The sequence below is a fragment of the Mya arenaria genome, chromosome 9, assembly GCF_026914265.1.
Source record: "Mya arenaria isolate MELC-2E11 chromosome 9, ASM2691426v1".
In the NCBI taxonomy this organism is placed as follows: domain Eukaryota; kingdom Metazoa; phylum Mollusca; class Bivalvia; order Myida; family Myidae; genus Mya; species Mya arenaria.
Genome location: NC_069130.1, coordinates 38,139,560 through 38,156,681, shown reverse-complemented (window position 1 = coordinate 38,156,681; position 17,122 = coordinate 38,139,560). Strand labels below are relative to the sequence as shown.

The following is a 17,122-nucleotide window of genomic DNA, read 5'->3' as shown; positions in this document are numbered from 1 at the left end:
CGTCATCGTCAAGTTACCGTGAATTGTCGCAACAGCTTGCACACTGTCTATATTTGGTGATGCGTAGCTACTTTCCTACAAAATATAACTTCTACGCATGGTATGGGTATATACAATAAACATGCAAAGGTTAAAATTTCTGCAAACAGTTTTTAACCTTAATGAAATAAACAGTGCAGTTCGAGTTTGCAAAGTTTGCTGTCTAAACTCAGACACAAGTTAAATTATCGTGCAGTGTTTTGATTTTTGTTTGTTTGTTCAAGCTGACGTGAAATGATTAATTAAATGCAGCGTCTATTCAAAGCAAAAACAAACGAGCTTATAAATATATTCATTATTCACTCCAACAGTTAGTGAAGGTCCGTAGATGAGAAAGCATCGACTAAGTATGTCGTCCTTAAGCTTGTGGTTCGTGCCGGTGCTTCTTGCCACATGTATCTGTTGTGTTCTCGGACGGACTTGCACACAAACGTAACTATTACGCATTTCAATTTTATTTCAATTTTGTTTTTATTTTTAAAAGTTTTGTGAGGTCGAGTAATTGTAGATGAGTTAACACTCTCGCGCCGTTTATTCTAGCTAGACTTTAATGCTATTCGTATCTTAATTTAAGAAAAGAAACTAACAAAACGCATTTTTGCTTAATTCTAAAATATGTAAACCTATTATACCTATTTGCATAAATACGTTTTATGTATTATCGTTATAATGAAATAAATATAGCAACAATCATATCAACCAATTAAAAACAAATATTTTGTGTGTGTTTCATTGATGAAAGAACCGACGGAAAATACGCACATGAGGGATTGATAACATTTCCGTGTTATAATGTTCTATACACACGGTTGTTCGGTTTGCGCACTCACTTCTCAGGTTCCTTTCTCCAGTGTGTGTATATCACGTGATACATTACGCCATATATGCTACGTCGGAAGGTACATTTTGCTTAAAATGAAGACTTAAGATAACTTTTATTTTACTACACCTTTTTACATTAAACAAAGGGCAGTCTGCCGCTTAAAGAGCCCCGCTTTCGTTTAATAACCGAAGTTCGATGACGTGATAAATTTAATCAAACACTTCGACAAACCTGTTTCCGAAATAATGTTTTGAAATGCTCCGTCAGACGGCATTATTGTGAAAAGGTTTGTCGAATTAATCAAACTCTGGTAAAATACCGAAGGCGGGGTTCCGTAAGCGTCATAGACTGGGCTATGTTTCATTTAAAATGGTGAAGACATAGTAAAGTTATCTTTGTTTAAAGTCTGCATTTGAAGCAACCTATTGCCTCTCGACGTAGCATTTATGACGCAGTTTATCACGTGGTATACACACACTGTTGTTTGTCCTTTCTTCACAATCGTTGTAAAATAAATAAAGTTTAGACTTCACGCAGGAATGTTTGATAGACAATTTCCAAAGGTACCCTAGCGCGCTTCCGGGAAAGTGCTCACATGCCCTTCTGCGTTCATACAGCATGAACACTCACAAATATGCGACCACTCCTTATATTTATAATTTATATCAGTATTCATCGATCAAAATAATTCGAAGCTGTGTATTTATGGTTAAAGACAAGTAATGGACAAAGTATGTTTGTATAAATTTATAGCTAGTAATGGTCACGTCGTAGGATAGGGATTAAGCCAAATCGCGCGTATACAATCAAAGGACCGTATAGAAATAAGCAATGACGTCATAACCCCTTGCGCGTTATTTTAATTTTACAAAATACCAGACGCATGAAACTATTTTTGCTTTAATTTTGAATGTGACTTTGCATACAATATGCGTTTTCCCTCATTAATCAACAAACCGCAGAAATATAAAGCTTAATTATTATAATTACAACATTTGATTAATATCGTTTAATCGCCTTCAAGCGTTTAGTTGAGCGGAAACAAAGCGTCCACGAAAATGGTTACATAAAGGAAAGTGAAAGTTGGGACATTCTAAGTCACGTGATTTTTGGTAACTAAAAACAAATAAACCTAATTCAAATAACAATTAAATTATCGATAATTCTACAATAATTGTTCCATCATTGCAAAATTGTAAACCTTCAGCTGAAAACCAAAAAGAAGGCTTTTCTAGCAATTATTAAGATTTTGAAAATATTCATTGTAGGTTCGAGGAACTAGGCAATACTTTTTCCTCATGAAGAAATAAAAAAGGTAGCTAAATCACTCCTGAGGGGTAAAGCATTTGGTAATGACCAATTGTAAAATGAGTATTTACATTAGTTATTATGTTGATTTAGTTAATACTATTCTTAACTCGGGACACTTTCCATTGTAGATATCGAAATGCATTATTGTTCCTGTATACAAATCGAACGACTTTAGCACCCCAAGCAATTACCGTAGAATTACATAAGTAAACTGTTTGCAAACAATTAAATATTAAACAAAAGAGTCACCGACTGGTTACTTAATAGGCGTATTTTCCGACTGATGCAAACATTTCTGTAATATTCCATTACTCTTTAAATCATATCTCTATCTCACAATTTGATTTCGATATGTATTTCTTTTTTATTCTTATTTTGATATCTTATTGTCTGTTCTTTAATTTAACGATCTTATTCCCTTCTCTTTCCTTGTATTATATCATGCATCGTTGTGACCTTACTGACTTTTTATATAATTTATATGCTAATAATTATTATATTTCGTCTGGAAACTGTATGATAACATATTTACGACAATCAATAACCTTTCTGTCTGTCTGTCTGTCGTCAGAGAGCCCGATTGGCATCTATTAAAGCCCCAAAACATTTTGTTGTTTACAACTTTGCCACCCACTTTGGCTGCTCACTAAAAATCTCTCTTTAACCTTCAAAGACAATTTACATGTATCCCACTGATTCCGTAAGTCTCAGTACTTATCCAGTAGTGCATTACGACCCAGTTCATTACAGATCGAACTGCGATTGCGGTGACCAATGTGTGGATAGTAGCAACATGGAACACTGCATGGGAGGAAGCGATTGTGTTTGCAAGACAGGTAAGGTTACAGTTACAACGTAATGAGATGCACTTGTTTTAACTGAACAGGTGTGGCTCCAATAACATAAAACACAATAAGGAGGTATATAACTGTGTTTGAAGGACAGATAAGGTTCGTAAAATAGCATGACAAACAAAAAAAAGGATACAGATGTGTTTGCAGGACAGGTAATGTTCGTAATAGCATGGAATTCAGCAAGGATAGTTCAAATGTGTTTGCAAAACAGGTAACACTAGTAACAGCCTGAAACACAACGATGAAAGATGCAACCGTGTTTGCTCGAAAGGTAAGCATCGTAATAGCATGAAACTAGTGTTTGAAAATCGGACTATATTTGCTATTGATAATCGAATCGAATCAGACCAAACATTTCGATTTACTATCGGTCGGACAATAATCCAAAGTTCATAATCTCAGTAATTAATACATTCTTTATACATAGTATCACCATGACCATTTAAATGATTACCTGGAATCAATACGTGTGATGCTATAGTCATGCGTTTTGAAACAGTTAGTAAATTTCCATAACCTTTTTCGGTTTTTAATAACTTAACGAAAACAATACAACACAACACATACATGTACTTGATAATTTCACATCAATTGCAAAATAAAGCAAACCGCATCTTAACATTATATCCATATAAGCATATTGAATATATTAAATATATGTGAACCAGCTTAACATTCAATAACCTGTTATATTGAATATTTCATAAGAATATCTTAATTTCATAAAACTTTCACAAAATAGTAAAATATTTAATCAAGAGCAGTAATGTCAGGTGCGTCCAGGTTCCCTGGTTCATTGTTTGCAGTATAAAACATCCTCGATTCGATGAATATAATCATTGTTTTCAATATGTTAGAACGATTATATTTGAAATGACCTTGTGCATCGAATGAAGAGCAATTGCTTTTTTACGATGATGCTTGTTCTAGAAGAAAATCATGTCTGTATTAAAATATCTCGTGAAAACAATTCACGTTCTTACTGGGCTAACCGACTCACTCAATACACTTTATTTTTCAAAACTACGATTTTATACCCTTCTCTTAGTGTTAATCTCACCCGAAACCTTGTTTTGGTCAGCGAATGGTATTATTATCGTTTTTCGAGTGCAGATCGCCAGTTTTGGAGATAGACCTGCACATTTAAAAAAAATCTTACTGGTTCATTCTGTACAGTTCTAGAACCCATGTTCATCCCAAATCTTGTGTATCTATGGCACACTAAAATAACAATTAAAATGCGTCGATTGTTTATCCGAATTGTTGTAAGTGTACTATAACACGTATAAGAAGAGTCATTTTGATAAGTACCTCAAAACTCCCTGCTAAAAAAATTTTGTTATTAATACATGATGGCGGTTATATAGTGAGGGTGACACGATTTACCTTAAATTGAAAAAGTGTTTACTTAAGCTGTGTCGAACTAAATTTAAGACGTTAAATTGTTGACTGTCTAAACTCTTAATCTGACATGCTTGATTCGGTCCATTTTCGAAGTGTCTTTTACTATTCGTCTGGAGTTCATTAGTTATGCATGTATTAAAGTACCCTTTACAATATGCTTTCCCGCGCCTCTACTATTTTATTGAAATTGTGTGATTAAAGATATATTGTAATATATATTTATATAGGGAAAAGAAAGAGCGGTGAGAAAAAAAGTGAGAGAGTAGGGGGATAAGTCTTGGAGATGAAGGGGAGGGAGAGAAGATATTGCTAAAGAGGGGAGTAAAAGAGGAGAGAATGGGGAGAAGAGAAAGAGGAAGGGAAGAAGAAGAGGAAAGAAAGAAGATGGAAAAGAGAAGGGAAAGAAAAAAGGACGGAAAAGAGAAGTGGAAGAAAAAGGGGAGGGAAGAAAGAGGGGAAGAAAGAGGATGGAAAGGAAAAGGGGAAGAAAAAGAGGAGAGAAAGAGAAGTGGAAGAAAGAGAGGAGGGAAGAAAGAGTGGGAAGAAAAAGGGGGAAAAGAGGAGGGAAGAAAGAGGAGAAAAAAGAGGGCGGACAGAAAATGGGGAAGAAAGAGGTGGAGAGAAAGAGGTGGAGAGAAAGAGGGGAAAAGAGGAGGGGAAGATAGAGATGAAAGAAAGGGAAGAGGGGAAAAGGGGGGAGATTTAGAGGAGAGGTAAAGAGAATTGGAATAAAGAGAGGAAAGAAAAGGGGAAGGGAGAAAGATTTGGGGTAAAGGGGGGAATAAAGAGAGGTGAGATGAGGGAATTAAGGTAGGGGAGAAATATATGAGTTGGATGGGAATTGAGAAAGAGGGGAGGGAGTGTAATGGGAAGATAACGTGTTGGGAAGGGAGGCAAATAAAAGAAAGTAATCATGATTTGATAGTTCTCGAAACATGTGCGACCACATACACATGTACGAAGGTGGCTCAAAGAGCCAGAAGGAAAGACAGAAGAGAGGAGACAGATCACACGCACGAGCGGTGGCTCTGAGAGCCAGACTCGAGAACCAGCACCTCTAGTTCCCGTACAAATTCACCCAAGATTTGAAACCCTGGGATTTTATCGTAATACAAAACTTGAAGATTAAATGGCAGATTTTTATTACATTTCCATGGACATATTATTTGTATAAATTCATGCAGAGGTACGAATAAAAACTACATGTTATAATGTTATATTTTAACAGCTTTGTACTGAAATGACAATTCTTCAAAAATGAGTTAATTGCCTTATTTTAGCTATTTAGTATTATTTTTATGCCTTCCGTGTATTGCTTATTCAGTCTATTTATGTTATTATTAAATAGTCTATACATAAGTGTATTATTATAATAACAATGATATACAGTAACGCCTTTGGCCATCACAATAAAAGGTGCGAAAATATGGCCATGAATGAAAATATGACTGTAGTTGTATACCGGCAGAAAATGGTCAACTTTTGAAATATGAAGCACCACGCCGCCGTATGCAGTGCGACATGGAGGCACCACGCCGCCGCATACAGTGCGACATGGAGGCACCACGCCGCCGTATACAGTGCGACATGGAGGCACCAAGCCGCCACATACAGTGCGACATGGAGGTACCACGCCGCCGCATACAGTGCGACATGGAGGCACCACGCCGCCGTATACAGTGGACATGGAGGCACCACGCCGCCGCATACAGTGTGACATTGAGGCACCACGCCGCCGTATACATTGCGACATGGAGGCACCACGCCGCCGCATACAGTGTGACATGGAGGCACCACGCCGCCGTATACATTGCGACATGGAGGCACCACGCCGCCGCATACAGTGCGACATTGAGGCACCACGCCGCCGTATACAGTGCGACATGGAGGCACCAAGCCGCCGCATACAGTGCGACATTGAGGCACCAAGCCGCCGCATACAGTGCGACATGGAGGCACCACGCCGCCGTATGCAGTGCGACATGGAAGCAACATGCCGCCGCATACAGTGTGACATGGAGGCACCACGCCGCCATATACATTGCGACATGGAGGCACCACGCCGCCGCATACAGTGCGACATGGAGACACCACGCCACCCTATACAGTGCGACATGGAGGCACCAAGCCGCCGCATCCAGTGCGACATGGAGGCACCACGCCAACGCATACAGTATGCGGCAGATATATCACTGCATTTAAATCATGTAACTGTGCCCCACATAAAGCACCATTTGAAATATTTAAACTCCGTTTGAAGATGTTCGTTTATTTATTACTGACTGTTTTGGAAAAGTAATTGATACATGAAATTAAGTGGCCGATATACTAAACAATAAATTTGCTTAGCCTTATGCAGCAAATGCATCATTACAGGAAATCGAAAATGATATTTGGAAAGAAATGTCCTAAGTTCATTATAATGACTACGTATCTAGCAGGCTTAAACTAGCTGTGTAAAACTCCGGCCATTCCTGTATACAATCCTACCATGCAAAAGGTTACCACGATCGCGCTTTGCGCGATGATCTAGCCGTGAAAGAAGTCGGTGGCAAAAAACGGCTTCCTCGTTATCGCCGGTGAAGCACGGCTTCTGCGTATTCGTAGGTAAATCACGGCTTCCGCGTTACCGTAGGTGAATTGCGACTTTATAGGTGAATCATGGCTTTCTCGCTAAAGAAGGACCCTTCTTCAGCGTGTTATAGAACACATACATGGATAAAGAAAAACAATCGACACCTTTTCATCGTTATTTAAATGTGCCGATCTGCACTCGGAAAACAATAACAATATCTTTGACTGACATAATCAAGGTATCAGATAAGAACTACACGAAAGAGAACGGTATAAAATCGTTGTTTTGAAGATTAAAGTGCATTTAGTGAATCGGTAAGCCTATTAAGAACGTACGTTGTTTTGACGAGATATTTTAATACAGCCATGAATTTCATCTAAAATAATCCTCATCGTAAATAAGCAATTGCTCTTTATTCGGTGCACAAGGTCTTTTCTAAAATTTATCGTTTTTACATAAAGAAAACAATGGTTATACTCACCGAATCAAGGACGTTTTTAACCCGAACACAATGAACCAGGAAATCTTGACGTTCAACTACCCTTGTTATTACAAACGATACCAAAAAAGGTTTCAAAAACAGAATGCAACGAGCCGGGATTCCCGGTATTTTCAGGTAAGACCAGACCCACCACACCATAGAAACAGGTTATTGAAGTAGTTTAATGAACTATATAAACAATTTTAAACAATTTGTAATTTTTAAATTCACCGCATTTGTGCAAGAGATTGATCTCCTTTGTTAAAATGAACTCAACGAGAATTTACCTGAAAAAAATATTGACATTTACTCGACTTTTGTCGCAAAATAAAAAAAAATATGTAGTTACCGGAAGTAACAATAGCGACATCTATTGTGGACAACCACTATCGATTGTTGCCGACATAGCATTGTCAGCGACGATTTATCGATTGTATTCGATAATCGCTTCATCACTACACGAATGTACATAAAAGCATGAAACCTAACAAGCAAATATACAAATATGATTGCGAGACAGGTTAGGTATGTAATAGCATAAAACACATCAATAAAGGATACAACTGTGTTTGCAAGACAGGCAAGGCTCATAATAACATGAAACACAACAAGAGACGATACAAATGTGTTTGCTACACAGGTAAGGTTCGTCATACTTGTAGTATGAAACATAACAAGAAAGGATACAACTGTATTTGCAAGACACGTTGGTCTCGTATGAAACACAACAAGTAAGAATCAATTATGTTGGCTAGACAGGCAACTTAAGTATTGGCATGAAATACAACAAGGAATTATACAATTTTGTTTACTAGACAGGTATGGTTCGTAACAGTATGAAACACAACTAGAAAGTATACAACTGTATTTGCTAGACAGGTAAGGTTCTTTACAGTATGAAACACAACTAGAAAGAATACAACTGTATTTGCTAGACAGGTAAGGTTCTTTACAGTATGAAACACAACTAGAAAGAATACAACTGTATTTGCTAGACAAGTAAGGTTTGTTACAGTATGAAACACAACTAGAAAGAATACAACTGTATTTGCTAGACAGGTAAGGTTCGTTACAGTATGAAACACAACTAGAAAGACTACAACTATATTTGCTAGACAGGTAAGGTTCGTTACAGTATGAAACACAACTAGAAAGGATACAGCTGTGTTTGCAAGACAGGTACGGTTCGTTACAGTATGAAACACAACTAGAAAGGATACAGCTGTGTTTGCTAGAAAAGTAAGGTCCGTTACAGTACGAAACACAAGTAGAAAGGATACAGCTGTGTTTGCTAGGCATGTAAGGTTCGTTACAGTACGAAACACAACTAGAAAGGATACAGCTGTGTTTGCAAGACAGGTAAGGTTCGTTACAGTATGAAGCACAACTAGAAAGGATACAGCTGTTTGCTAGACATGTAAGGTTCGTTACAGTACGAAACACAACTAGAAAAGATACAGCTGTGTTTGCTAGACATGTAAGGTTCGTAACAGTATGAAACACAACTAGTAAAGATACAGCTGTGTTTGCTAGACATGTAAGGTTCGTTACAGTACGAAACACAACTAGAAAGGATACAGCTGTGTTTGCTAGACAAGCAAGGTTCGTGACAGTACGAAGCACAACTAGAAAGGATACAACTGTGTTTGCTAGACAGGTAAGGTTCGTTACAGTATGAAACACAACTAGAAAGGATACAACTGTGTTTGCTAGACATGTAAGGTTCGTTACAGTATGAAACACAACTAGAAAGGATACAACTGTGTTTGCTAGACAGGTAAGGTTCGTGACAGTACGAAGCACAACTAGAAAGGATACAACTGTGTTTGCCAGACATGTAAGGTTCGTTACAGTATGAAACACAACTAGTAAAGATACAGCTGTGTTTGCTAGACATGTAAGGTTCGTTACAGTACGAAACACAACTAGAAAGGATACAGCTGTGTTTGCTAGACAGGTAAGGTTCGTTACAGTATGAAACACAACTAGAAAGGATACAACTGTGTTTGCTAGACAGGTAAGGTTCGTTACAGTATGAAACACAACTAGAAAGGATACAACTGTGTTTGCTAGACATGTAAGGTTCGTTACAGTATGAAGCACAACTAGAAAGGATACAACTGTGTTTGCTAGACAGGTAAGGTTCGTTACAGTATGAAACACAACTAGTAAAGATACAGCTGTGTTTGCTAGACATGTAAGGTTCGTTACAGTACGAAACACAACTAGAAAGGATACAGCTGTGTTTGCTAGACAAGTAAGGTTCGTGACAGTATGAAGCACAACTAGAAAGGATACAACTGTGTTTGCTAGACAGGTAAGGTTCGTTACAGTATGAAACACAACTAGAAAGGATACAACTGTGTTTGCTAGACAGATAAGGTTCGTTATATTATGAAACACAACTAGAAAGGATACAACTGTGTTTGCTAGACATGTAAGGTTCGTGACAGTACGGAGCACAACTAGAAAGGATACAACTGTGTTTGCTAGACAGGTAAGGTTCGTTACAGTATGAAGCACAACTAGAAAGGATACAGCTGTGTTTGCTAGACATGTAAGGTTCGTTACAGTACGAAACACAACTAGAAAGGATACAACTGTATTTGCTAGACAGGTAAGGTTCGTTACAGTATGAAGCACAACTAGAAAGGATTCAACTGTGTTTGCTAGACATGTAAGGTTCGTTACAGTATGAAACACAACTAGTAAAGATACAGCTGTGTTTGCTAGACATGTAAGGTTCGTTACAGTACGAAACCCAACTAGAAAGGATACAACTGTGTTTGCTAGACAAGCAAGGTTCGTTACAGTATGAAGCACAACTAGAAAGGATACAGCTGTGTTTGCTAGACATGTAAGGTTCGTTACAGTACGAAACCCTACTAGAAAGGATACAGCTGTGTTTGCTAGACAGGTAAGGTTCGTTACAGTATGAAGCACAACTAGAAAGGATACAACTGTGTTTGCTAGACAGGTAAGGTTCGTTACAGTATGAAACACAACTAGAAAGGATACAACTGTGTTTGCTAGACAGGTAAGGTTCGTTACAGTATGAAGCACAACTAGAAAGGATACAGCTGTATTTGCTAGACATGTAAGGTTCGTTACAGTATGAAACGCAACTAGAAAAAAAGATACAACTGTGTTTGCTAGACATGTAAGGTTCGTGACAGTATGAAACACAACTAGAAAGGATACAACTGAAACGATGAATGATACAACTGTGTTGGCTAGACACAACAAGTAAGGCAACAACAGTTATTTAAGACAGGAAAGGTTTTTATTGCATGAGACACAACACGCCAGAATACAAGAAATTGTTCGTAACAACATAAGATACTGCCAATTTGAACACCTTGGAACAGCTATGACCTCGGAAATAATAAGAATTTTAGCCCATTATGGCGGCGAACATACTGAAAATGTGTTGTATGTGTAGTCACATGGCGAAGCTATTGTTCTCTTAATTTGAATTGTATTTCAAGTTTCTCCAAATCGTAATTAAGACTTGAATCAAAATCATTCATTTCAGAACTGTGTTAACGTTATCGAATGGGTCTTACTTAGAGTTATGTTAATTGAGATAAACGCCAGTGGCCTGGTCACAGTTGTGTATATATTGAAGGCTATGTACGAGGTCTATATAGAAGCTTGCAGGAGTTGGCCAAGACTTCACGGTATGGGATAACATATCTGTGTTTGCAAGGCAGGTAAGGGTCGTGACAGCATGACACACTGTATTGAAGAATACAACTGGGTTTGCAAGACAATAAAGGTAAGGATCGTTAGATTATGAAACAATGGAAAACGTGAAAAGGTACATCTGTGTTTACATGACAGGAATAGCGCGTAACAGCATACAACACTGTATTGAAGAATACAACTATGTTTTGGAGACAGATATGGCTAATAACAACAAGAGAACTCATACTTAACATGATAAAACTGTGTTTGCAACATAGGTAAGGCATGAACACTGCATGTGAGGATATAACTGTGATTTTAAGACGGGATGTGCCAATAAAAGCGAGAGAAACAATCCATGGAAGTATACACCCTGTTTAAAAGACAGGTGTGACGTAATAGCAAGAAACCCCATGCATGGAAGGATACAACTGTGTTTGCAAAACAGTGAAAAATCATTTTCACTGTTATATGTAGCAATGTGCATATTTCAGTATTTTATCAGTTTGTGTGTTTGGTATGGTTCTATATCGTATATCGTTTTGTATTGTTTGTGTATCGTCGTGTTTAGTGTTGTGCTACGTGGTTATTGTCCTCTGTGCGTTACTGTCCGTCTATGTCCGTCAATGTCCGTCTTTGTCCGAGTGCGTCAGAGCGTGAATACTGGTTATGCGAGTTTGTCTAAATTTATAGAGTGATTGATTGGTTCATAATGCCTTTTCCCCTTTTTTCCGCTTCATTGCACACGCCCTTATTTATATATACACATAAATCATTCCGTTCTGAATCATCATCGACGCAAGTCAAGATTTCAATTGTAACAGTTGTTACTATATTCTTACTTATTTAATATTCGCTCTAATCTTTGAGCTCAAATATTCATTCATATTTAATTATTATTTAGACGTGCCTGGTTTCGTTCGACTACGTATAAATAAATATTTTCGAACTCCGAAGTTGAGTGGTTTTGTCTTGGCACACCCACACTACATATATATGCAGAATTGAATGGCTTTTTCATAAAGCAGCATATGAACATCAATCATGTTGAGTTATATTTTACCTTAACAATACTGTAGTAGTATATGCGCTGTCATCTATCTTGTGTAAATCATGTTCAAAACACTGCTTACACTCGAAGACGTAAAGACACGATTGAATCACTTATAAATATTTCCTGCATGGTGCAAGCTTTCACTAACTTAGCTAGATTATTACCAACAATCTGCAAAACTTACATTCGGTCGAGGAGAACATTCTTTTTTTGCAAATCTATAAGAGTTTGCCTTTATTTTGTTCATTGATCTTGGGTCTTATGGTGCTATTTTAGATGACTTATTGATTTTTAAAAAAAAAAATTCTCTTTTGTCTCTCTATTGTTTTTACAGGCTGCGTCGTTGTACATACGTTTATACCAGCTGGACAAGCAAAGAAAGTTCACTGTAACCGTTGTTCCTGTCCTACAAATTCCGCACATAGCAACGGGAAACCTACTGTAAGTCTTTGTTCATTTGAAGATACTTTTATAAAAAAAAAATAGTTATAAGGCTGTAAGTCTTTGTACACTCAGACAAAGCACACATACACGAATTACATACAAAGCACACACAACTTATACCCCCACACACACTCAAAGACACACTCACTCAAAGACACATGCGCATTCCCAATACGTAGACAACTGTAGTTAATATCTTAAGTTCACATGTGAAGAGTATAATAAATTAAAATATACGGGGTTTCGTAAATTTATTAACCATTTGAGATAGTCTTAAATATGTTTTTCACCGATTCGTTTGTGCTCATATTTAAGCCAGCAAATCGTTGATATATCTTGGTGTTCGCACATATTTATGGGCCAATCACAATCGATGATTTACCGCATTTAAAAAATGAAGTGCAGATTTGACAGTAAATACAAACTTATTTTCGTAGGGAGTTTTTCCTCGATCTGCACGATTTGGTACTATTTCTATTTGCCATGCGTATTTGTTTATTATGCACATGCACGTAGCAATTATGACATGACATGAAAGTTCCCTTGTCTTGAGGCAGTTAAAGCTTACGTCATGAACCCGAGTTTAAAATAGATGTGATTGTGTTATCGGCTATCGAATCGTATTGACAACTTTTCAGAACACTTATAACAGTGTGTGTATACCACGTGATAATTGACGCCATATATGCTACGTCGGAAGGCAATATTTTTTTTTTAAATGAAGACTTAAAACAAGATAACTTTTGTTTTACTATACCATTTTGAATGAAACAAGGGGCAATCTATGCCGCTAAAAGATCCCCGCCTTCCTTTATTACCGGAGTTTGATAAGGCGATTGGTTTCATCAAACATTTCGACAAAACAGTTTCCAAAACAATGTTTTGTAGAAGTGTTTTAAGAAACTATACTCTCAATCAATCTCTGGTAAAAGACCGAAGGCGGAGCTCCGTTAACGGCGTAGACTGCGCTATGTATCATTTAAATTGGTGAAGAAAAAGTGAAAATATCTTTGTTTAAAGTCTTCATTCGAAGCAAAATGTTGCCTTCCGACGTAGCATTTATGACGCAATATATCACGTGGTATACACACACTGTGATAAAGTATTTATGTGACAATATTCAAATACAATTTTAATATTTTCGTCCTAATCATCAGCCAAACAAGAACCATTCAGTATCCAAATGTGCCTTTTCATTAATATCCATTTTTATTCGAATAGAGATCGGAGAAGCGTATTAGTCATTGAAAAGAGCATAACATTGTTATGAATAAGAAATAGCGATGTCATCCCGGTAACTGTGCTACGCAAACGTGCCGATGTAGTTGCAAACGTACCGAGATAATTAATAGTATCCAAATATCTACAATTTGTTGATTTTTAACGAAAAATACCCTACAATTTCACATTTGTTGCTTTGCTTTAAGTGTTTTTTACAACATTCACAAAGCCCCAGCAATGTACCATCACACGACGCTCGTTTTCTAATTTATTTAAGCTAAAACGCCTGGGCGATTTAAATTTCACGTAAAATAAAATACGTGACTATATATAGGGTGGAGCTAGTGAGTCCATTAAGTGTGAATACCAGAAAGTTAGAGTTCAGTGTGGCATTCTACAGAAAAAGTACAATCTTTCTCGGCCTGCGCTCGCTCTTTTTCTGTAAATCTCAAAATTGAAATCTAAAATATACTTAAAGGATTCTAGAATCTTATTTAATTTTGTATATATCTAGTGTTTTAGATCAGTATCATGTATCCTATCATATGAGAATCAAAGGTATAACAGAATAATCAAAACTCTCTATCCCTATTCTTCGGACGGTGCTAAAATGATAATTTCAACTCTTTGTGCATCGATGGTGACAAACACTTTATGTCCAAGAGCGTTCAAACATAATTTGTGCATCGATGGTGACAAACACTTTATGTTCAAGAGCGTTCAAACATACTTTGTGCATCGATGGTGACAAACACTTTATGTCCAAGAGCGTTCAAACATAATTTGTGCATCGATGGTGACAAACACTTTATGTTCAAGAGCGTTCAAACATACTTTGTGCATCGATGGTGACAAACACGTTATATCCAAGAGCGTTCAAACATAATTTGTGCATCGATGGCGACAAATAAGTTCTGTTCAAGAGCGTTCGAACAGAATTTGTGCATCGATGGTGGAACAACTTAATGTCAAAGAGCGTTTAAACATATTTTGTGCATCTATGGTGACTAACAATTTTTTCTAAGAGCGTTCAAACATAATTTGTGCATCGATGGTGACAAACACTTTATGTTCAAGAACGTTCAAACGTACTTTGTGCATCGATGGAGACAAAGCCTTAAAGTTCAAGAGCGTTCAAACATACTTTATGCATCGATGTTGACAAATACTTTATGTTATAGAGCGTTCAAACATACTTTGTGCATCTATGGTGACAAACACGTTATGTTCAAGAGCGTTCAAACATAATGTGTGCATCGATGTTGACAAACACTTTATGTTCAAGAAAGTTTAAACATACTTTGTGCAACGATGGTGACAAAAACGTTATGTCCAAGAGCGTTCAAACATACGTTGTGCAACGATGATGACAAACACTTAATGACAACGAGCGTTCAAACATACTTTGTGCAGCGTTTTATCTTTAGCTCTTCTTCTTGTTACTAGACGGACACGTTCAAACGTTCAGTGAAGAGCACATGTGTACCCTATAAACTGAATATGCACGTTTCTCGGACAGAAACAAAATTATTATAAATTTATTTCGATAAGTATTTAACATATATTCACATTGTGTATAAAAGCAACTAAATATCCGTTTAAGTTTTATTTGTACCCTTCCAGTGTTCTAGAGTGGCATGGTGCAACGTCCCTCCGGAGACAGACATTTACCAAGATAATCCAAACTGTCCAAAAACACCCTCAAATGATCGTGTTGGTGGCTTGGAGTGTGTCGCAGTGACTCGCAGATAAATATTTAATATATATAAGATTTGCTTTCTGATGCACGCACCAGATGCTACAGTTTTTATGTAATTATGATATAGTTTTTTTGTTTTTTTAGTGATTTAATTATATTTTTTCTGCTTTAAAAAGGGTTTTGAAATAAATAATTAAATGTATATGCGTCGTTTGTATACTTACGTATCCTTTGAAATTATTATTATTATCTATTTTTTTTTATTTTAACAGGCTATTCATTTTTAACTTGATCACATACAGTTCATCGTTGTAACAATATTATACACACTGAGCATAGCAATAACTAGTAAATCCGAGAGTGCAATATACATATCGAAAAAAAAAATGAAGAAATGTGAAAAATAAATGAAGGTAATCATTATTATTCAAAACGTTAGCGATAATATTCCTAAGTTTAAAGTTATAGATTGTTTTATATAACAAGACAGGCCTTAAAAACTCATCAACAACAACGACACCAAGAGTATGGAAATGGTACCACCAATATTAAATATGTTAATACAGTGATAACGCTGGAATCACACAATACAACTTCCCAATGCATATACTTCTTTTATTGCACAATATATTTATATAGATTATAGATTCAGCACAATTCACACTTTCAAAAAGTGTTAACGGAAGAAGCTGAAATGTCAAAAAAACATACATGAGGACAAACAATATTTACAAATATTTACAATGGTACATACACATACATGATAATGAAAAGGCAAACAATAATTGTTGAAACAATACTCTGAAGAAAATAATGATATTTGTAAAAGAAAGTTATCTAACATTGCAATTACTGTATACACTGATTGTATTATTATAGAATAAGTCAGGCTTGAATTGATAACAAAACCATTTAAAAGAAGTTTACGTAATGGAATAAGATACTATACATGCTATATACACTGCTACGTCGTGTTTGAATATACGGCCATCAAAATAAATATGTTCAGGAGACGAAATTGTTTTGTTTTGTTAAGTATTGGGTTTTTTCAGGTTTAAACCACGAGTTTTATTGTTTTAATTAGAATTTGTAATTGTAAGGATCAGGAAGGAGTTACTAACCAATTAGCAATTTTGGATTAAAACAAATTGAAACTCTTGGTTCAAACCCGGATACATGGTTTTTTTTTCGGGCACACCGGTCTCCCCCTTGACAGAAGGTCACACGCTCGCTTATCATCGTACCAACGAGAGTGACTTAGTATGAGTTAATATAAGTTTCAGCATAGACGTTGTCAAATGAATAAAGATGAAATTAACAAGAGCACCACAAGTGTATTTCATCTCTCTTTTTTCATTGTAAAAAAATGTAAAAATTATTAAAGCCAGAGTTTTGGGCCTAACTACAAATGTGCTTATTGCTGCTGGAAACATGTGTACAAGTTTCATTTGAATTACATCAAAGCTTATTGAGTTACATGTATTACCATTTTATTGCAAGCTGAAGACAACGACACCAATACTTATACAC

The 17,122-nt window shown here is 36.5% G+C and overlaps 1 protein-coding gene across 1 annotated transcript; it reads left to right on the top strand.

The window, feature by feature from the left end:
* The first annotated feature begins 329 nt into the window (after positions 1–329).
* On the top strand, positions 330–15,794 carry LOC128203198 (uncharacterized). Its single transcript, XM_052904501.1, has 4 exons — positions 330–471; positions 2,924–3,009; positions 12,563–12,669; positions 15,517–15,794. Exons 1-4 carry the CDS (start codon positions 368–370, stop codon positions 15,643–15,645), a joined length of 426 nt encoding a protein of 141 aa, XP_052760461.1. The 5' UTR covers positions 330–367; the 3' UTR covers positions 15,646–15,794.
* The last annotated feature ends 1,328 nt before the right edge of the window (positions 15,795–17,122 follow it).